The sequence below is a fragment of the Cucurbita pepo genome, chromosome LG02 (assembly GCF_002806865.2).
Source record: "Cucurbita pepo subsp. pepo cultivar mu-cu-16 chromosome LG02, ASM280686v2, whole genome shotgun sequence".
Lineage (NCBI taxonomy): Eukaryota > Viridiplantae > Streptophyta > Magnoliopsida > Cucurbitales > Cucurbitaceae > Cucurbita > Cucurbita pepo.
In genome coordinates, this window is record NC_036639.1 from 4,823,219 (window position 1) to 4,843,649 (window position 20,431).

At 35.0% G+C, this 20,431-nt stretch overlaps 2 protein-coding genes and 1 long non-coding RNA gene across 6 annotated transcripts; 2 read left to right on the plus strand and 1 right to left on the minus strand.

The window, feature by feature from the left end:
- The first annotated feature begins 4,111 nt into the window (after positions 1-4,111).
- LOC111789169 (homeobox-leucine zipper protein MERISTEM L1-like) lies at positions 4,112-9,823 on the plus strand. 2 transcript variants are annotated; one of them, XM_023669829.1, is made up of 10 exons: positions 4,112-4,207; positions 4,295-4,335; positions 5,665-6,204; positions 6,293-6,397; positions 6,894-7,094; positions 8,169-8,340; positions 8,433-8,486; positions 8,611-8,885; positions 9,139-9,234; positions 9,323-9,823. In XM_023669829.1, the coding sequence occupies exons 3-10, from the start codon at positions 5,665-5,667 to the stop codon at positions 9,671-9,673; spliced, it is 1,794 nt and encodes a 597-aa protein (XP_023525597.1). In that variant the 5' UTR covers positions 4,112-4,207; positions 4,295-4,335; the 3' UTR covers positions 9,674-9,823. The 2 variants fall into 2 exon arrangements, with proteins under 2 accessions (XP_023525597.1, XP_023525599.1); XM_023669831.1 differs by lacking the exon at positions 8,433-8,486.
- LOC111789170 (AP-5 complex subunit zeta-1-like) lies at positions 9,252-17,950 on the minus strand. Of its 3 annotated transcripts, XR_002814279.1 has the most exons (17): positions 16,237-16,406; positions 15,880-16,020; positions 14,620-14,711; positions 13,740-13,836; positions 13,267-13,310; positions 12,983-13,071; positions 12,781-12,872; positions 12,547-12,693; positions 12,051-12,198; positions 11,871-11,947; positions 11,320-11,390; positions 10,973-11,021; positions 10,762-10,889; positions 10,517-10,676; positions 10,111-10,318; positions 9,914-10,027; positions 9,252-9,496 (listed from the first exon to the last, which is right to left on the minus strand). XR_002814279.1 is itself a non-coding variant. In XM_023669832.1 (16 exons), exons 1-16 carry the CDS (start codon positions 17,915-17,917, stop codon positions 9,978-9,980), a joined length of 1,704 nt encoding a protein of 567 aa, XP_023525600.1. In that variant the 5' UTR covers positions 17,918-17,950; the 3' UTR covers positions 9,924-9,977. The 3 variants fall into 3 exon arrangements, 2 of the variants coding, with proteins under 2 accessions (XP_023525600.1, XP_023525601.1); XM_023669832.1 differs by lacking the exons at positions 9,252-9,496; positions 16,237-16,406 and adding an exon at positions 17,807-17,950 and having other exon boundaries at positions 9,924-10,027; XM_023669833.1 differs by lacking the exon at positions 9,252-9,496 and having other exon boundaries at positions 9,924-10,027; positions 10,973-11,020; positions 11,319-11,390.
- On the plus strand, positions 17,075-20,381 carry LOC111789171. Its single transcript, XR_002814280.1, has 2 exons — positions 17,075-17,257; positions 20,153-20,381. It is a non-coding gene; the product is annotated as an uncharacterized LOC111789171 (long non-coding RNA).
- The last annotated feature ends 50 nt before the right edge of the window (positions 20,382-20,431 follow it).

Genomic DNA, 20,431 nt, shown 5'->3' on the forward strand with positions numbered 1-20,431 from the left:
AAAACAATTTTGATTAAAATAATGTGAGAAAAAATAAATTTTATCAATGGGAGAGCTACTCCTAGTTAATGTAACACTCTGAGTGATTGATAGTCGATCTTGTCCATAGCATAGTAGATATTGTCCACTTTAGCTTGTTACGTTTCGTTGTTAGCCTCACAGTTTTAAAATGCATCTTTCAAAGTTATGCATCGAAATCGATACTCGTCTAAATATTGTTTTCTTTGGGCTTTCCCTTCCGAGCTTCCGTTCAAGGTTTTTGGATTTTTCCTTTTGGGCTTCCCCATTATACATCTAGTATGGAGAGAGTTTAACCCTACTCCAACCAATACTTTGCACTGTCTAGTGACCGACTATAATACCAACTATAGCAACTTGAGACTACAATTAGCAGATATGGTACTCTTTAGCCCGTTACGTATCGTTCTACGCCTCACGATTTTAAAATGTGTCTGTTAAGAAGAGATTTCCACACTTTTACAAAGAATACTTTGTTCCTCCAACCCATATGAGATCTTACCGCTAATTAAATTATAAATTTAAGATTTTACTGTTAGATATTGAAATAAAAAAACATATTAACATATGAAACTGTTTTGAACTATCAACTTAATGCGTTCGACTTAATGAAAGTAAAAATTAATGTTACCGTAGTTGAATTCGATGACTTTATGTGGGGACAACTTTATTTTACTGTTTCTAAATTGAAGTCATGATTTGCGGCGGTTAATATCAATCGTTTTTTGAGTACAAAATTCTTATTTTCTCCTATGTTTTACTAATGTCTTTTTCAATCTTATAATTCACGGGTGAGCATAACTCAGCCGTAATTAACCTGCATTTTTTTTTTGAGGTTGGAATTTACCATGTTCAGACCCAATTTGTTACACAAAAAAATAATGTTAAAACGTATAATAATATAATAATTATTCATGATTAGGACGTTTAATTCAAGAGTATGATTTGCGTGTTAGAGATTTACATACCCAATGACGAAAATGCCCTCAAGAATAAAATTTAGTATTCTCGTCCTACTGGATATTCTTATTAGAGCTATAAAGTGATTTATAGATTTGAATCTAAGCATGAACAAAAACTAAGATAAGATTAGGGTAATCTGGGAAATAGAAGATGACATAAAGAGTATCCTATCCCGAGCTGTTCAAAGATTAGGTGACTTTTAGAGACTCCAGTTCTTAAGAAGAGGAGAATTGCAGTGTCGGGATAAACAAATATAGACGACATTTAAAGGGGTTCAACGACGGAATTTTAATGCATGGATGAAGGAAAAAATTCTTAAAATAATTCTATCGGTAAAGAACACTCGTAAAGATTCAGTGGCTTGTGACCATGTAACGGTTTAGGGAATATAGCGGAATACCGAGGTGTATAAGTACCGAATCCAGATTTCAAATTATGATATGAATCTTGGGTATGCACGGTTACACAAATAATCTTAATTTTTATTTTTTATAATAACAAACAAATTTATTTTTTCAAATGTTAAAACGACAAGGCCCTGGTGTTTTTTTATAACATTTTTTTAAGGAAAATTTGGATGAATTAATGATTATCATATTGACTTCAGATAGAATAATATAATAAAAAAATAACGAAAATTCAAATTATATTTTTTTATAAAGTTGTGTCGTATCTGCTGACGAGGAAATTTAAAAATTATTATTATTATTATTATTAAATTAGTGACTTTCATTGTCAAAGGTTAAAAAACAAAACATAATTATTTTTGTCTAAATCAATTTTTAATGAATGTTTTTTTTAAAAAAAATAAAATTTAGAACATAATTAACTAACTTTTACACGTCATCAGATGCACTAAACTAAATAAACAAATTCCCACTTTGAATTCAATATCGAGAGAATCCAAGCATAAAAATTGGAATGTTCTTCTAATTATTATTCTTTAAGTTAAAATTTAAGTAATTAATTAAATAAATCTTTACCTCCTAATTTTAATAAAATTTAAATTTATGTTCGTCGTTGAAAAGTACGAGTTTATGTGACAAACGATAGAAAAACATGTTACAAAAGAACACATTTTATGTTTTTTCGTCCAGGTAAGGATATTTAATACTAAATTATAATTTACCATATGATATTTTACTATAAGTTGTTCTTTCCATTTATTACTCTTTCCATATCTTTGTAATTTATTTGATTATAAATAAAATAACTTTCACACCATTTAGGTGGATTTTGCAAACATTCTCATCAGAGCCATGCCAATCACTAACATCATTTTCAATTCACATGATAATGAGGATAAAACACGTGAATACCTGACAAAACATCTTTCAAATCAATATAAATGTTTTATTTTGAGTAATTTTATGTTGGTGACTTTGAAGTAAAGACAAAACATGCTGAAAGAACTCGTGTTGGCTTATAGGAATAGTCTTCATTCTTAAGAAACGAGCAGTAGGTAAGTTGACCATGTTGCAAGGGATGCAGGGGAATACCAGGGCACATAGACGCCGAATCTTGGGTATGAGTTGTTACATGATGGTTCTGAAAGACTTACAACAATTGATAGTTACTACAGATACCGATAACGTGCACGTTTCTTTTTGGTGGCTTAATCATAGAAAATTATTTTTGAAAGCATTTTCCAAACCCGTATAATATTTTAATATTTATCATAAATTGATTTTATTATTATTATTATTATTATTTGTTCTCATTCAGCATGATGTGTAAAGAGTGATGAATTTCTTTAATTTCTTAATAAATTTGTATTATCTTTGACTTTTGATCTTTGACTTTTTATTTCTCTTATGACATTCTTAAGTTTGAAGATTTACTCAGATTTGATTTGATTAAAATATATTAATACTAATTGCTATGTGATTAGTTTAATAAATGGAAAATTTATTAAAATTAATCAATAGTGATGCAATTTAAGTATTTAGATATTGCAATAATTTTACGAGTATTATTAAAGTGTTCGAAAGTCGGATCTTATTTTATTTTCTTCTTTTTAACCTAGTCTATATACACGAGTGTCGTGGGTTGGATTAGGTCAGGTTGAGACGTTTTTAGATCTAACCCTAATGGTTCAAATTGTAAAATTTTCAATCGAGAATGAACTCAACCCAACCCAATCATGATTGAGTTGGTTCTCCGGTATAAATAGTAATTATCTATTCTTGTACTGTGAAAGGGGTTCATTGGGATTGTTTGAGCAACTCATGTAATCGTTGACCTCTTGCCAATTGCTTTATCGAGATCAGAAGTCAATTACGCAAAGGCTTCTAATTCGACAAATTGAGCCAATTCCAATTTTTACTTGTCAGCTTCATGGCTTTAATTTGAGCTACAGATCCTACCTAAAGACGGAAATACCCACATTAATAACCGGTTTGATTCCAGCATTGAATAGATCCGCAGATAATAATATTTGTTCGACTTTAATTTAAGCTGCAGATCCTACTCTAAAGACGGAAATACCCACATTAATAGCAGATCTGATTCCAGTATTGAATAGATCCGCACATAACAATATTTGTACATCCATAATCGAAATTACATTATCGGGTTAACAATAAATTCGGGTTTGTTCGGTTCAATCCAATCTATCTTTAGAGAAACCGATGGAACTGACCCAATTTATAATATTTTCATTTATTTGAACTCAACTCACTTATGGAGTGACCCTATGTCGGGGGCACTACCCCTTATACGAACCAGCTCTATTGACTACCAACGAGATCCGGTTTTTTAAATCCAAACTAAAATTCAAATAAAATCTCTAAAAAGAAATTAATTAATTATTTATGAGATATAAGTTTGTTAATTATATTTTAATTTTTACATCAAATAAGTAATTGAATTAAAAAAAATATATATATATATATATTATAGTTTGATAAAGGTAAGTGCCACGTAAGAGTTTTGAAGGCAGGAAGAAAGAGTGAAGAATCCTGAAGAGAAGCGTTTAGAGGAGAGTAAAGAGCCAATGAGAGTGAAAAGAAGAGCCACGTCAGATGTGACACGTGGGCAGGAGTGCAGTTCATCTGGAAACCCTGACTGGAAAAATCATATATGGAAACCCACAGTCCACAAAGCTGAACATGTTCATCGTATTCTCCGGTCAGGCAAAAACCACGAGGCATTTTTTTCACTATATATATTAACACCTTCTTCATTCACTCACAATATACCCATTTCGATCCATAATTCTCAAAGGGTATTGTGTTTTTTTGTTTTTTTGTTTTGTTTTGTTTTTTTGTTTTTTTTTTGATCTTTGTTCTTGAGTTGATTTTGATCTTTTCAGGGATTTACTGCAAGAAATTCAAGGTTCAAGGGATTGTGAAGGTAAAATCTTCGTTTGATTTTCATCAAAACCCTAATTTTTTAAACCCGTTTTGATGTTGTTGCATTTTTTTTTTTTTTTTTTTTTTTTTTTAAATTTAGGTCAAGTTTTGATTCTTCTTTTAAAAAAAATAAGAACACGAACAAGAACACGAAGAACACAAACAAGAACACGAAGAACAAAAACAACCGAGAAGGAAAAGGGGGAAACATTGAGGAATTAGTTCATGATTATGATCATTTGGTGGAAAAAAACCCTAAAATTTTTAACCTTGTTGCATGTTTTTTATTTAGGTCAAGTTATGATTCTTCACTAAATATAAAGAACAAGAACACGAAGAACATGAAGAACACGAAGAACGAAGGGGGAAAGCCCTTAGTCATGTCTTGACCTAGAATCTCTAAGAAATTGAGGAATCAAGTTTGATTTTTGATTTCTGGGAGAAATGGAAGAGGATCATGCATGTTCATCATCATCTCTTTTTAACCCTAATCTTGTTCTTTTAAAACTTTATAATACTTCNTTTTTTTTTTTTTTTTTTTTTTTTTTTTTTTTTTTTTTTTTTTTTTTTTTTTTTGTGATTTATAAGACTAGGGTTTCGAAATGAAAACGTTATCAAATTTGATCGAAATATTTTATTTTTAATATAAGAGGATTCAAACCCTAAACGAAATCTACAAAAACTATACGAGAACAACAAATCTTACGTATGTGTTACTTAAGTACGTGTACGAGAACAACAAATTTTATTTCTTCTTTAACGTGTTCATCTTTTGATAGGTATGTGTTACTACTAATTTGTTAGTGATTTTTGTTCTTAATTTGTTCATCTGTTGATACGTATATATGTTGCTAATTAGCTAGTGATTGTCTCCTAACGTGTCACTACTAGCTAGTCAATCTTTTTTTTTTTCTTTAACATGTTCATCTTTTCATAATTACGTGTTACTACTCACTAGTTATTGTCTTTTTCTTAACTTGTTCATCATCGGTTGATATGTGTTCATCACTTTTTCATCTTTTGATAAGTATTACTACTAACTTGTTGGTGGTTTTTTCTTAACGTGTTCATCTCTTGATATGTATATATGTAGCTAACTAGTTAGTAGTTTTCTCGTAACGTGTTACTGCTAATCAGTTAATGATTTTTCTTTGACATGTTCATCTTTTGATAAGTATTACAACTACCCAGTTAGTAATTTTTTCTTAACGCGTTCATCTCTTGATCTGTATAATGTTTTATTATTAATTATTAGTTTATTTTTTCCTTCACGTGTTCGTCTTTCGATTTTTCGGAATGTGATAGTTTTATGTTATGTTCATAATCACAGATGGACAACAATTACCCACAATACAATGAAGGTGCTGGCTCTTCTCACACATCCAACTCTCCTCAATGTGCTTCAAACTTTAACATCTTCGATAAATCAGCATCAAACTCAAACTCGAATGTAAAAGGTAACGAGCTCCATAGAGCGAGCGACCTTCTGATGGCGGTGTCGGTGTGCACGGAGGCAAACTTTTCGAGAATCGCCGACCTGGCCGACACGGCGATGGACGAGCTCATAAAAGCAGCTCTTGATGGAGATCCTCTATGGATGCCCCAACAAAATGAAGAAGCTGAATCTTACTATACATTGTTGGATATAATGAAAATGGTTGAGGTTGGAGAGCCTCCTTCTTCCAGCCTTCTTGACTTCGATCTTTTCAACACCAAATCCGACACTGAATCCAACATCAACAACAACACAAATTTGGGCTTTAAAGACAATCAACAACAACAACAACACTATCTTCAAACTGAGTTTTCAAGACAAACTGAATTTGTCAAAATGGATCCACTCAGCATTGTTGGGTTTTTGATGGATTTGGTTAGTTGTTTATGTTTTTTTTTTATTTGATTTTTTCTTTTTAGAGTTTTAACGTTGTTTGTTTGTTCGTTCATTCGTTCTTTCTTAGGAACAATGGTCACTTGTCTTCTCCGACATTGTTTCAAGAGCAGCAATTCTTCAAATGTGGTCATCAATGGGACCGGGAGGGACTTACGATGGAACTTTGCAAGTGGTAACACAAATTTAATTTTCGTTCTTCGACAACAAGAACATCATCATTACATCATCACTTCATTATCATTTAATTTTTTAAGAGGTATGTTGGGTTCGATAACTTCTTATTACAGGGTTCTCCTCGTTCTAAAAGAAAATTAAATTTTTTTTATTTTTTTGTCAAATTCTAAATTTTTTTAAAAAAATAAAAACTTGGATTAGATTTGAAAGTAGCTCAAAATTTTAAAAATCTTCGACGGTTTCTAAATTTTCATACGACATGGTACGTTTGGTCGAACCCCAACAAACCTATTGCTCTCATATCGCTCTATATTGGTATGGTTTCATGTAATTCTCTTCGTATATTTCCGGTACGTTTCTCGTATACTCTTAGTAAGAACATGTCTGAAAATACCGTTGGACATGATCAGAAATTAGGGTTTTTATGGATAAGGTTGGTTGTATGTTTTGTTTTGTTTTGTTTTTTTTAATGATGTTGGGGTTTTTGTGGGCAGATGACAGCTGAGTTTCAGCTCGCCTCACCACTTGTGGAGACAAGAGAGAGCTACTTTGGGAGGTTTTGCAAGCAATTAGCTCCATACACATGGGGAGTTGTTGATATTTCCTTGGAAGATCTCTTCCCTTATCCATCCATTGGCTTTTGTAGAAAACCCTCTGGCTGTTTGATCCAAGCATGTCCTGATGGAATCTCTAAGGTTTTTTTTCTTTTTCTTTCTTGATCTTCGAGTATCGTAGCATATACTTAGAGCTTCGAGTATCGTATTGTCTCTCTTTTTCGATAATTGTTTCTCGTTTCTTGGTTTGAGTTTAAATACCTACGGTTCAAGTTCTTGTTTCTTGTCTCTCGTTGTTTTGATCTTGCATCTTGTTTCTTATTCTACGTTTTTCTTTTTAATTATGTTTCTCTTTTTGTTGAAAGAAAAACCGTGTTTAGTACTTGTTGTTTCTTGTTTCTTGTTTCTGTCTGAGATCCCACATCGGTTGGAGAACGGAACGGAACGAAACCTTTTTTTATAAGGGTGTGGAAACCTCTCTCTAGCAAACGTGTTTTAAAAACCTTGAGGAAAAGTCTAAAAAGGACAATATCTGCTAGTAGTGGACTTGGGATCGTTTCATTCTTATTTGATGTTTTTGGAACATGTTTATGTCTTATGCTTTATTTTTTTTATTCTTGTTTCTCTTTTATGAAAAGAAAAAATCTTTTTTATTCTTGTTTCTCTTTTATGAAAAGAAAAAATCTGTGTTCGATACTTTTGTTTCTTGTTTCTTATTCCACGTTTTTTTAATCATGTTTCTGTTTTTGTAGTAAAAAAATTCGTATTTAGTACCTGTTGTTTCTTGTTTCTTAGCTTATTCCACGTATTTAGTACTTGTTCTTTTTTTCTGAGATCCCACATCATTTGAAGAGGGAAACGAAACATTTTTTATAAGGGCGTGGAGAAACCTCTTCCTAGTATATGGGTTTTCAAAATTTTGAGGGGAAGCCCAAAAGGAAAAGCTCGAAGAGTACAATATCTAATATCTTATAGCGGTGGGCTTGGGCTATTACATTCCTATTCCACGTTTTCTGGAACATGTTATTTCTCATGTCTTATTCTTCGTTTTTTTTTTTATTCTGGTTTCTCTTTTATGTAAAGAAAAACCCGTGTTAAGTACCTGTTGTTTCTTATTCCTCGTCAACGTTTCATTGATCTTTTTCCATTGATATCCTTCTTCTTCTTACAAAATCACTTGATAATTTAGGGCTGTTGTTTGAATATTTTGTTTAGGTCATGTGGGTTGAGCATGTGGAAGTTGACAACAGATGTGTTCAACCAATGTTCCAACCATATATCAACTCTGGTTTGGCATTTGGTGCAAAGAGATGGGTTGCTTCTCTGGTTAGACACTGCATTTGGCAAACTACTTTAGAGGCCAAGAGCACTTCAACAATCAATGGGGGTACTTAACTTTTCCATACGTTCATATTCTAATTCCCGTCATTAGTTCAAATTTCAAGTTAGTCCCTGAATTTTTATATGGATTTCTAATAGATCCAGGGCTCGTTAGACATAAAAGTGAAAGTTCGGGAACCAATAAGACACAAGGTTAAAACTTTGAGGACTTATCTGAAACTTTTTTAAATTGAGGGACCGATAAACACGTAAATGAGTATATCCAACCGAACCTTATAACATGTTTTTTTTTTTTTTTTTGATGATGTTAATGTAGTTTCAATACTACAAGCTGGAAGGCTTAGTGTGTTGAAGTTGGCTGAGAGAATGACAAGGACCTTTTATAATGTTGTGAGTGGTTCTAAAGAAAATCCATGGATGAAAATTCCCATTCCTGGACCTCATGACATTAGGGTTATGACCCAGAAAGCCAAAGAGAATGATCCTGGACGTCCTCCGTGTACATCGGTGATCTTCACTACTTCAGCTCAAGTTCCGAACAATCCGAATGAAGTTTTCCAGTTCCTTCGTCATGAGAAGTCTCGAAACAAGGTACGTTATTCAAGTTTGCATTGTTATATAAGGTTCGTTTTCGTAAATATCACTAACATTTAACCATATCATGAACAAGAAGCTAATTCATGATGAAAGCTAAATAGTTCGAGCTAGGTAATGTTGAGATTAGTGCAATACTTCTCCGACTTTGGGGAAGTTCGAGACTTCATAAGTTCACAGGTTCTTCAAATAGGTCTTATCAAAGTTTGTACATGCTACTAGTTCTCAACAGCTACGTTCATATATGCAGTGGGACATCCTTTCATTTGGTTACGTCATCACGGAACTTGCCTGCATTATCAATGGAAACGACTCGAGAAACCGGGTGTCGATAATTCAAGTGAACGTAAGTTTGTCGATTCATTTTTTTTTTTTCCTACACAGCAACACTTTAACTCTTCAAAATTTAACTTGAAAAGTTACCATATTTGTAGTCTTCGCCGAGAAAAGTCGAGATCTTCTACCTGCAAGAGAGTTACTTCGACGCAACGGGATCTTATATAGTCTATGCACCTGTTGATCTCTTTGCCATGTCGATACTCTTACGTGGAGGAAACCCAGATAATGTGGCTATCTTGTCTTCTGGTTTTGTTGTCCTTCCAGATAACCTGAAAATGAATGGACAGGAAATTGAAGCTGATGGTAGCATCGTGACAGTGGCCCTCAACATCGTTGATCATTCAATTACTGAAAGGATCCCATTTGATTCAATGGTTTCCATGCATAGGATTATGAATGAAACTGTAGCCTCAATCAAACAGGCTTTCCAAGTAGAACAATTTTAAATAAGGAATTGTAATACTTGGTATGAAAAAACCTTGTCTTGCTGTGTTTAGGACTACAAGTGCTTATAGATGGGTGAAGTTTGACACCCAATATAAGCTGAAATAAATGGCTTTCAAGCTGTTTATGTAATAATTTACATATAGGTTTCATCCCTTTTCCTTGTTGAGTGTGGAGGAAAAACTCTCCGCAATTTCTTATGTGAAAGCGTCGAATTTGATTACTCCTACAAGGTACAATACCTCAATTTCTCAACGGCAACGTTGACGACATTGAGACGAGCAAAGCTGGATGAGTTCATGTTCATCATCTCCTTGGAAGAATATCTGAAAATGAGAAATCATGGAAAGGAGGACCTGCAAGAGAAGTATTAGTATCCATGGCTTAGTCTACATGATATTGGTTACTCTGTTTTTTCCAAGGAGAAGTAGAAGGTGACCTTGTTCGTGGAGAATGTAAAATGGAATGTGCGCAACCATCTTAGTTCCACCTTGACTCCAGTTGACAGTGCCTGGGTTATGTGCTTCTTTACTGGCAGGTTTCGAAGGCCCCAAAATGGATAACGAAATTCCAGTGTCACTCAATAGTCCTAGATAGTCGTGAGCTCGAGTCCAGACTCTCGCATCTGAGGTTCGAGATCGAGCTACCTGTTCATGTAATTTAATTCAGCAGTGTCAACAACTTATATCCATTTTACCTTCTCTGCAAATCCCCTGCATCTAGGAGCAGCAAGAACAAGAAGGTGGGGAGAGAGATGAAAGAACATTGATCATTTTGGACAGAGTTACAAGACTTTGAGATCCTTCCAGCCCAAATTTTTAAATGCTAAATGCGGAGAAAGAGACCTTTCCCAATGAGACCCGTGCTCTCGGTAGTAATTCACGGTGGTATGTTGCAAGTTTTGCAATTGCAGTAATAACAAAACAAAGAAGCCTTGACTGCGATGACTTTCTGAAGCTTTCACCACTGGAATTATCACCCGAGTCCTGTCTCAAACCTAAACGACTTTGGAAGCAAACCAAAGAGAAGCAGCAGATTAAAACTGGAAAGTTTTGAAAATGAATGCAAGGGTAGTTGTCGTAAAGCATACCTCGATAAAAGATTTTCGTATAAAAGCAACTCTAAGCTCTCGAAAAGTTCACGGGCTGCATCTTTGTGAGATCTGCCACCGCCACCGTGTTCTCCAATGGCCCAACACAATTTCAGTGCTAGTTCTGTCTACAAAGATGAAACGAGGAAGTAATTCAACAATCAGTTGCAGCATTTATCTGTTTTACTGGATAAGAGATGTAAGCAACAACCTTTGCAGGGTTGTCATATGCTTCACCAAGTCGATTGATTATAGGCTTCNAAAAAAAAAAAAAAAAAAAAAAAAAAAAAAAAAAAAAAAAAAAAAAAAAAAAAAAAAAAAAAAAAGTAAAATAAAAAACTGAAATTTGATATAGATAAGAAACAAAAAGATACCCAATAATAAGATCTCAGCATGTACGAACATAAAATATGATGCATTCATAAAATATTCATCATACTCCAGAATTGTTTGGATGTGCTTCACAAACTATAATGGAAAGGAGAAAAGCTTATTAGAAGTAACATTGTCATTGATTAGCAAAAACAAGGAGCCCATAAATAATCAGTACAAATTACCTTGAGAAGTGCAATGAAATCCGGAGACCGCTGAAATGCAGCAAGCATAAATTCTAGGAGCCTCTTACGAACCTACAAACATAGACCTAAAAAGTTCAAATTCTGAACCTCACATTCTAATATGATCTGCAAATGTTAATCCATGTTCTAGACAACAAAAGAAATACCTAAAAGTAGTAGTATCATAGATTCAAGGAAAGAAAAATACAAATATAAGGGGAAAAGGGAATTTGAATTTGCAGATAAACAACTAAAAACGTCAATTTTGGTCAAAACCAACAAAAAACGTCCTGCTTGTCCCAAAAATAAACATCATGCATTCGAACTTGATCAGACAACTGTATCTGTAGTATTTCAGATATGAAAATGGATAAAAGGGGAAACTTTCAAACAAATAAAATGAAGAAACAAACTCATCAGAATGACCAACTAAAGATTGTATTAAATCAGAAAACATGTCTAAGTGATTTGATTTAATACAAAGTGTAATACCCATTCGCAGCAAAGCCAACAACAATAAGAACATAACTTAATCCACATTCAGAGGCACACCTTATAGGAGAAAGCTTTGTCAGGTAACAATGTTGAGTTTCTTGACATAAGCAGAGGAATCAATGCACAGATTAAAGCTGAAAAGGGAAGGTAAAATATCAATAGCTAAAATAACTACTAACTAAAATAAACAAAAAAAAAGTCTGGAACAAACTGAAATCGCAAAAAGCAGCATCATACAATTGTTGACATCTTGCAGTGCCACAGAGAAGTAGACATCAAGAATCCGAGGTGTCACGTTCAGCATTTGTTTCAGCCTATCAGATTGAGCAGTATTTATTGCAATCTGAATTACTGCAGTCATCCCAGGAGAATTCCAATGTCGTTCCTGAAAGAATATTAGGTAAACCCAAGAAAGTTATGCCATCCAGCTACAAAACAAAGATTCTGTAGGTACAAAGTTTCCCAAGCACTTCAGGCAGTTTTGAAGCCAAAGCGATGCATATTAAAAGCTATACTATTCAGGGACAATGAGCAGCATGAGGAATGTTTCTATCAAATACGTTGGTTAAGATGCAAATAAAACAAGCAATTATGCTATAAATGTAATGCGAGTGCGTATGTGTGAACATATTTTAAATTATGTTCCCATAATATAGTCTAAATCGTTGCTATGATAGTTCCAGTTAACCAGTCACTAAAATTCAGAATATAGACATAGAGAAAGAACACCTACCGAAAGACCATCATTTTCATCCTTCAAAAGTTCGAGGAAGAGAGGATCGGCAACATCTATTGTGCTACTAGCCTCGGTTCCAGAGTCTCCTCCTCCATCCCCAATGGTTGAACCAGTGTAAGCCTCATCCATGAGTGCAAGTAACATCTGTATCAATACAACATGAGGATTATAACATATTATGAATTGGACTTTTATCCATGGGCTTTCTGGAGATCTGAATTCTGATATCACCTCAGGAACTTTACTCTTCTGGATTGAAGCTATGTTATTTCCCACTAGTGATCCTGAGCTGCGCTCTACCCTTTCCAATGCGACTACCAAAACTGTAATCAATTACCAACAGAAGTTGAAATTTGGAATCAAATAACAGTGTAATGAAAGTACGGAAACAAAAAGGAAATAACAGAAGGAATGACCGAAAACATGAACTCACTAGGGAAATCAATGACAGATGGAAACATTGGAAGGAAAGACCCAGGAGAAATCAATGCTGGAAAGATTCTAAGAAATGGTTTCTCTAACCTGCAGCAAGAAAGCAACGGCACCAATTAGCTCTCGTCTTCAAATTACATCCACTTAAATAATTACCAACATCCAAAAATCCTGACCCAGAAAAAAGTTAATATTTCTAGATCTTGTTCATCCAGGAGTAGAAATAATTAAAAAAAAATTGAGAAAATAGAAGTCAAATAAAAACATTTCTGTTTAACAACTTACTTTTCTCCATTCCAAGCAATCAGCTTTAGCAACAATGGATAGAACTGCAAATTTATCAATCTGAATTAGAGGTAAATCTCTCTCTCCCAGTCTCACAGTGAATTCTAATCAGTGAATGGCCAAAGAAGCCCCAGCAGTCGTGATCACTTTTGACAGTAAGTGGCTATAAACTTGGTAAGCGCAACATTTGTCAATTAGGTGGCCACCAAAGGGAAGGAAAGTGCCACTTAACCAGCATATTATATCGATATGTCTCATTTACTTCAGATTCATATGTAGTGTTGTTTAGAATAACTAAATAAATAAAAAAGTTGAGGAAAGATGACACTGATACAAATGAAAATTTGTTTCCCCTGTGTGTTTGAAAAACCGTATACATTTCAGTTCTTCAAAAACAGACTGACGAAAATTTACAATAAAATTGGATGTTACTGGTATGAGTGAAAAATTAGAAACAAGTCAACAACTCATACCTGTGGCAATAATGTAGGAAAAGAAGTAAGAAACTTATTCTGATTTGTATTCAGAAATTCTAGAACTGCTTCTGCAACAATTGGATCTGCAAACTCACTGTAATCATATTAGAATAAGATTGATGAGTGTATTATGGCCAACATATCAATATACTAATGTGGAACTGAGGGTTTTCCACCAAAAAATGCTATAACACAGTGAAAAGATAGTTGTCCAATAGAACTTCACCTTTTCATCTTAGGACTTGATTTTTTTCTCTCTTTTGCATAAAGCGAAAACATCCAATAAGAGATAAAGAAGTTCAAAGAGGGTGCAAGCCTCGTGAAAAGCATAAGCTATACAAAGATGCACTTACAAGTGACAACAAAAAGTAAGCCGTATATGATTTAGATAATTGGGTAGTTAATTGTTTGTATGCTAGCACTTGTACTAGCTGGTTCCTGTATTGTTGGAAGCCAGGGTAAGTTACTCACGTGTAACCACTCAAATGTCTATATCGAACTGCCTTCCTAATCCTTCCTCTAGGAGGTAATACAAGTTGCAAGAGTTTTGGGGCCCTATTCTCGAGATCACTAATAAATAGTGAAAAGGGATGAACTTCTACACCTCAAAAGATAGAGCCCTCACTTTAGCAAACGTGATTTTATCCAACAAGCAAATTTACTACTTTTTGGTTTCCAAGCCTCTTACTTAATTTCAAAGTCGAGTACTGACATCAAATAAGTTAACTGTCACAAGTAATTCAAATGAAAGTTTTAAGTTTTAAATTGAAAATAAAAAAAGAAACTTGAGTGGAGCAACGATGAATTATAATACCCAATATATTGATGAATATTAAAAAAATCAAGTAGTTAAAAGGCATGATTTTATGATGCTTACCGACTCAGACATGAACGGAAAAAGGTCTTCAGACTGGAATCAGCATCATGTAAGACTACTTCACCAAAATCAATGAAAAATTGAAGAATGGCCTGATAAAAAAGAGAAAAAAAAAAAAAAATAATTAAAAGATAATTGTAGATAATTCATAGCGACACCTTTGCATCTAATTCTTAGAAGACAATGTAAAAGATATGTGGCACAAATAATCTACAAGTATCAAGATATTGAATTGTAGAGGATACTTTATGACCCTATACTTAATAGCATATATCAGCTAATAACGTACAATGAAAAAGATACAAGTACCAAGGTTTGCTCTTGAGTTGCACAAATTTCCTTTGCTTTAAAATCTAAAGGCTAAGAAATTGCAAGACAATTGGACAAGTAAATGGGGAATATCTTTTTTTTGTTCATTCTTCAAGCATCCTAGCACCTTAAGTAAACCACTGACAAACTAATCAATATATACTATATAAACTCATAATAGACTATCATCCCTAAACCTACTACATCAATTTCCTTGAAAAATAACTTGGCCTTGAATTTAATGAACCTAAAGCTTCAGCACAAGAACCATACAAAACAATCAGCAAAAGCCNATATATATATATATATATATATATATATATATATATATATATATATATAACTCTTTTTCATTCCTAGTTGACCATGCATTACAATGATTCTTGGCACAAAGGAACGCCCGATTGCGACATTGCCCAATGATCCTCAAATGCAAAATCTTTCAAATACTTCTAAGCTTGTTTTCATACTTGAGACAAAACAGACCTGTGTCAATCTCTTTGAAAGAATGGGTTTGCAGCAAACAAATTACAAAAAACGGTTACAAAAGAGACGGTAAACAGTTTGCAGTCAAACTATCGAATTCCAAATGTTATTTTTTGAGTCAAGATCAATCCAGTTAATGGCAGTATCCAATCAGAGATATTCGACAACATGAACGAGCATTAGCAAGATCGCCCTACATGATCAATTCCATACATTTTTTGCGATCGTCAGTTCAAAGAACCAACACATGTAAATCTTAACACTAACCCTACATTCTAATATATGAGTTCCTTTCTCACTACCCTAGTCATCACCAACTGCATAGCCATTATAAAATACACTTCAATATATCGTGGATAAACAAATAAAACAATAATCAGAGATGAGATTTCATGAGGAAAAGAACGCACGACAGTGGTTTCAAACAAGAAAAAAACACACACACACACACACACACACACACACCAGTAAGAGGAGGCCATTAGAAGTTCTAGATTGAGACAAGGACGACACCGAACGCTGAAAAATCTTGTTAAACTGAGGATAAACCCGAGCCACCAAATCCTCAGAATTCTCAGCTTTGCACAATTCATATAGCCTTCTAACCTGAAGAAAATTCCATAACATTGCCAGTCAAGTTTAACAATATATATACACATTGACTCGAAGAATGAAAGAGAATACATGCACAAACACGTATGGAATGATTCAATAAAGTTTAGCTCGCGTTAATCAAGATAGTAAGAGAGCACATTACAGAGACTAAACATTATCCTCCATGATTTTCTAAGAAAGCAAACAGAAAGCAAGAACGAAACTCACTGATAGAAGAACATTAGGATCGGAGGCGGGATCGTTGGCGACATTAGAATCTCTGGCAATGTTGGATAATGTTCTGAGATGAAAATCCCAATCTCGGTCTCGATCCGCCATGTTCCTGAATCGAATTCGTGTAGAACTCAGAAATCAAAAATAGCAAGAATGCTCTGCAATTGAGACGTTGTTTATATTTTCTGGTTTTTTTTTTTTTAATTTTTTTTTGGGTTTAATCCCTTTTTTTCAGTCGTAATTTTAAAATGTATAATTACATAAGCCATAAAGTTTGTATATAAATTTCATACATTTACATTAGGACGTCTGGAAGCTTTCTTTGTCCCATGACAAATGTCCCAGTCTTATTTATCTGAGTCAGCTGACAGGAGGATATCAGGGTCATGCTTGTCCAAAGCATATTGTTTATGGTCGCATGACAGATATCCCAGTCTTGCTTGTGCGAGTCGGTTGTCAAGAATGTCAACCAATTGAGTAGTGGAGGATGTCACGGTCATGTTTGTCCAAATCATGTTGCTTATGGTCGCATGACAGATGCCCCAGTCTTGCTTGTTCGAGTCGGTTGTCAGTGATGTTAAAATTAAACTCAAGATCAATGGCGTTTTAGCCCGTAGATGAGCAATCTACTGTTGGATCTTGAAGAAATTGAATAAGGCTACACTCCATACTAGACGTGTACATATGTCGAATTGGGTTAAAAAAAAAATTTGGATCAACCCAAAGTTCGAGTGGGTTGGATTGGTAATTGTTAAAAAATTAATTATTGTAATGTTTATAATTATTTCAATACAATAGTCGTTTTCCCTTATAACATCAGGTCATTGTCCATTTGCACAAACGGGCTCCAGCGTAGATGAAAGAACCAGAAGAGTATCGAACAATCCACCCACATTCTCCCCGGTTGATTTTGCGCGTCAATCCAATAAGCATCAACATTTGATTTTCAGTGCTCTTCTGGAGGGGCCTTCCGCCTGCTCAGACTCGCGTGATTCTTTGATCTCGTTGATACTAGGTTTGGTTCTGAACCTTCTTGCACATTGAGAATGAATTTGCTTACTGTGTTGATCTTTAGCCTTAAATTGATTTGTTGAGGATGATCGGTAGCTTGATTTCCTTGATTCCTTTAGTTCTGAATCTTCTTGCACATTGAGAATGAATCTGCTTACTGTGTTGATCTTTAGCCTTAAATTGATCTAGTTGAGGATAATGAGTAGCTTGATTTCTTCGATTCCTATAGTTCTGAATCTTCTTGCACATTGAGAATGAATCTGCTTACTGCGTTGATCTGTTGAGGACNCAAATCCTCAGAATTCTCAGCTTTGCACAATTCATATAGCCTTCTAACCTGAAGAAAATTCCATAACATTGCCAGTCAAGTTTAACAATATATATACACATTGACTCGAAGAATGAAAGAGAATACATGCACAAACACGTATGGAATGATTCAATAAAGTTTAGCTCGCGTTAATCAAGATAGTAAGAGAGCACATTACAGAGACTAAACATTATCCTCCATGATTTTCTAAGAAAGCAAACAGAAAGCAAGAACGAAACTCACTGATAGAAGAACATTAGGATCGGAGGCGGGATCGTTGGCGACATTAGAATCTCTGGCAATGTTGGATAATGTTCTGAGATGAAAATCCCAATCTCGGTCTCGATCCGCCATGTTCCTGAATCGAATTCGTGTAGAACTCAGAAATCAAAAATAGCAAGAATGCTCTNATCTTCTTGCACATTGAGAATGAATCTGCTTACTGCGTTGATCTGTTGAGGACAATGAGTAGCTTGATTTCTTCGATTCCTGTAGTTCTGAATCTTCTTGCACATTGAGAATGAATCTGCTTACTGTGTTGATCTTTAGCCTTAGATTGATTTGTTGAGGATAATGAGTAGCTTGATTTCTTTGATTCCTATAGTTCCAGATACTCCAAATAATGTTCCACACATCTTGAATAGTCCAATTCTCCGTAAAAATAGCATAAAAGTATATCAGCTAGGAATAAGTTTTAACCCCACTTTAGTTGAAAATTTGCGTATCCAAATGGCATGGCTGCTAGATGACACAATCGCACTTTCGAAGGCAGCGGACTAGCGATTGTGCGGCACTCACTTTCCAACGACAAGTGAGCTAAGCCAATTTGTTCTTGCGTCGCCTACGGCCAAGCGACGTATGATCGAGCCTCTAGCCTCGGTTTTAAAAGAAGGTTTTAGAAAACGAGGAGAGAGAGAGATGTTAGAAAGAGAGATTTTGGAAAGAGACGTTATATAAGCAAGCAAGAGAAAGACAACAACGGCGTAGCATATATAACCTTGGGTAGGGAGAAGTTGACAACTAGTCATATCCCCTATAGTACATTCTAAGTCGTTTTATGTCTGGCAGGCCTAGACATGATATTTTTGAGGCGTCATACGCTCTAGAATTACAAAAGGAAAAACACTAGAATGATAAGACATGACAAGGGTTTGGCTTGTCATGGGCATGCGGCCATGGGCAACACGCCCTGGACGAGCATGACCGTGACACTAGACTCCTTATCCCTGCAAAACAAACAAAGGGTGTTAGTGTTGATCTCTCTTCTTTGAATATTTATTTTAGTGGGGATTGAATTGTTAGTGACTTTTCACGGACAAATTTTAGCTCTAGGAATAGCTTTCTACTTCCAAATAATCCTCCACTGTTCTTTAGGCTCTAAGGAGTCTGAAGATGATTCATGAGTAGAGTCGTTTGATGAGGTTGTTAAGTGATAGAGCTTTTTACAAAGAGAATCTGTGAGTTCTCACTTCGGTTGGAGAGGGGAACAAAACATTCTTTATAGGGGTGTGGAAACTTCTCCTTAGGAGACGCGGTTTAGAACCGTGAGGCTGACGGTGATACGTGACTGATCAAAGTGGACAATATCTGATAACAGTGGACTTTGGCTGTTACAAATGGTATCAGAGCAAGATATCAGACTGTGTGCCAACGAGGACATTGGGCCCTCAAGGGGGTGGATTGTGAGATCCCACGTCGGTTGGAGAAGGGAACGAAGTATTCCTGGATGTGGAAACCTCTCCCTAGCATACGTGTTTTAAAACATGAGGTTGATGGTGATACGTAACAGGCCAAAATGGACAATGTTTGCTAGCGGTGGGCTTTGGCTATTACAAATGATATCAAAGCCAGATATCGGGTGGTATGCTACCATGGACACTTGGTTCCTAAGGGGGTGGATTGTGAGATCCCACATCGATTGGAGAGGGGAACGAAGCATTCCTTATAAGGGTGTGGAAACCTCTCCCTAGCAGATTCGTCTTAAAACCGTGAGGCTGACGGCGATACGTAACGGGCCAAAGTGGACAATATCTATTAAGCATTTCTTATAAGGGTGTCAAAACCACTCCCTAACAGATTCGTTTTAAAATCGTGAGGCGGATGGAAATGCATAACGAGCTAAAGCAGACAATATCTGCAAAACATTCCTTATAAGGGTATGGAAATCTCTCCCTAGAATATTTGTTTTAAAAGTGTGAGACTGACAACGATACGTAACCAAAACAGATAATATTTGCTAGTAGTAAGGTTGAACTGTTACAAAACTGAAGTGTCGTATTTCTTATCACTAGTCTTTTTCCACCCTAGTGGGTGTTTAGAATGTCCTCGCCAAGGCTAACAAAGTTATCACTTATCAATCAAGTGCTATTTATGGCAACCTCACGCTCCAGTTCAACCTTGCAAATGTACCACTTCTAAAGTTCTAAAGGGTCATCTCTCACTCTAAGTCAGCTTAAAACACGTAAGAGGGAGTTTGAATCGAGCCTATCTAATTTTGTAAACAAAAATTTAACGCTTGTTGAATCTTCTTGGTCTTGAATCATAAAATAAGGTAAAACTTCCTGTTTTACCTTTCCTTCTAAAATTTAGAGCATGATGCAGTCAAAGCCAATCATAACATCATCCGTTATCAGTTTGCTTGGCACAAAAGTTGCAGGGGAGATCACGGAGTCGAGATATCTTTCAAGTCTATTAGCCAAAGTTTTTGTAATCATCTTGTAAAGAAAGCTTCATAAGTCGAGTAACCTCAAGTGGTTAGGAGGTTTCCAAATGCTTCTACTCCTTTTGTTCTATGAATCCATCTAAATACTTTCTGAGACACTCTTCTTTTCTATCTTGGACGACCTAAGGTTACTCGACTCTCCAGCC

What these genes read in the sequence shown, in the direction of transcription:
- LOC111789169 (XM_023669829.1), top strand. Translation starts at nt 5,665, where the DNA reads ATGGACAACAATTACCCACAATACAATGAAGGTGCTGGCTCTTCTCAC. An exon ending in ACGATGGAACTTTGCAAGTG is followed by an intron (nt 6,398 to 6,893) that starts GTAACACAAATT and finishes TTTTGTGGGCAG; the next exon opens with ATGACAGCTGAGTTTCAGCT. An exon ending in CACTTCAACAATCAATGGGG is followed by an intron (nt 8,341 to 8,432) that starts GTACTTAACTTT and finishes GATTTCTAATAG; the next exon opens with ATCCAGGGCTCGTTAGACAT.
- LOC111789170 (XM_023669832.1), bottom strand. Translation starts at nt 17,917, where the DNA reads ATGGCGGATCGAGACCGAGATTGGGATTTTCATCTCAGAACATTATCC. An exon ending in TTCCTACATTATTGCCACAG is followed by an intron (nt 13,311 to 13,739) that starts GTATGAGTTGTT and finishes ATAAATTTGCAG; the next exon opens with TTCTATCCATTGTTGCTAAA. An exon ending in CACGGGTCTCATTGGGAAAG is followed by an intron (nt 10,319 to 10,516) that starts GTCTCTTTCTCC and finishes TTACATGAACAG; the next exon opens with GTAGCTCGATCTCGAACCTC.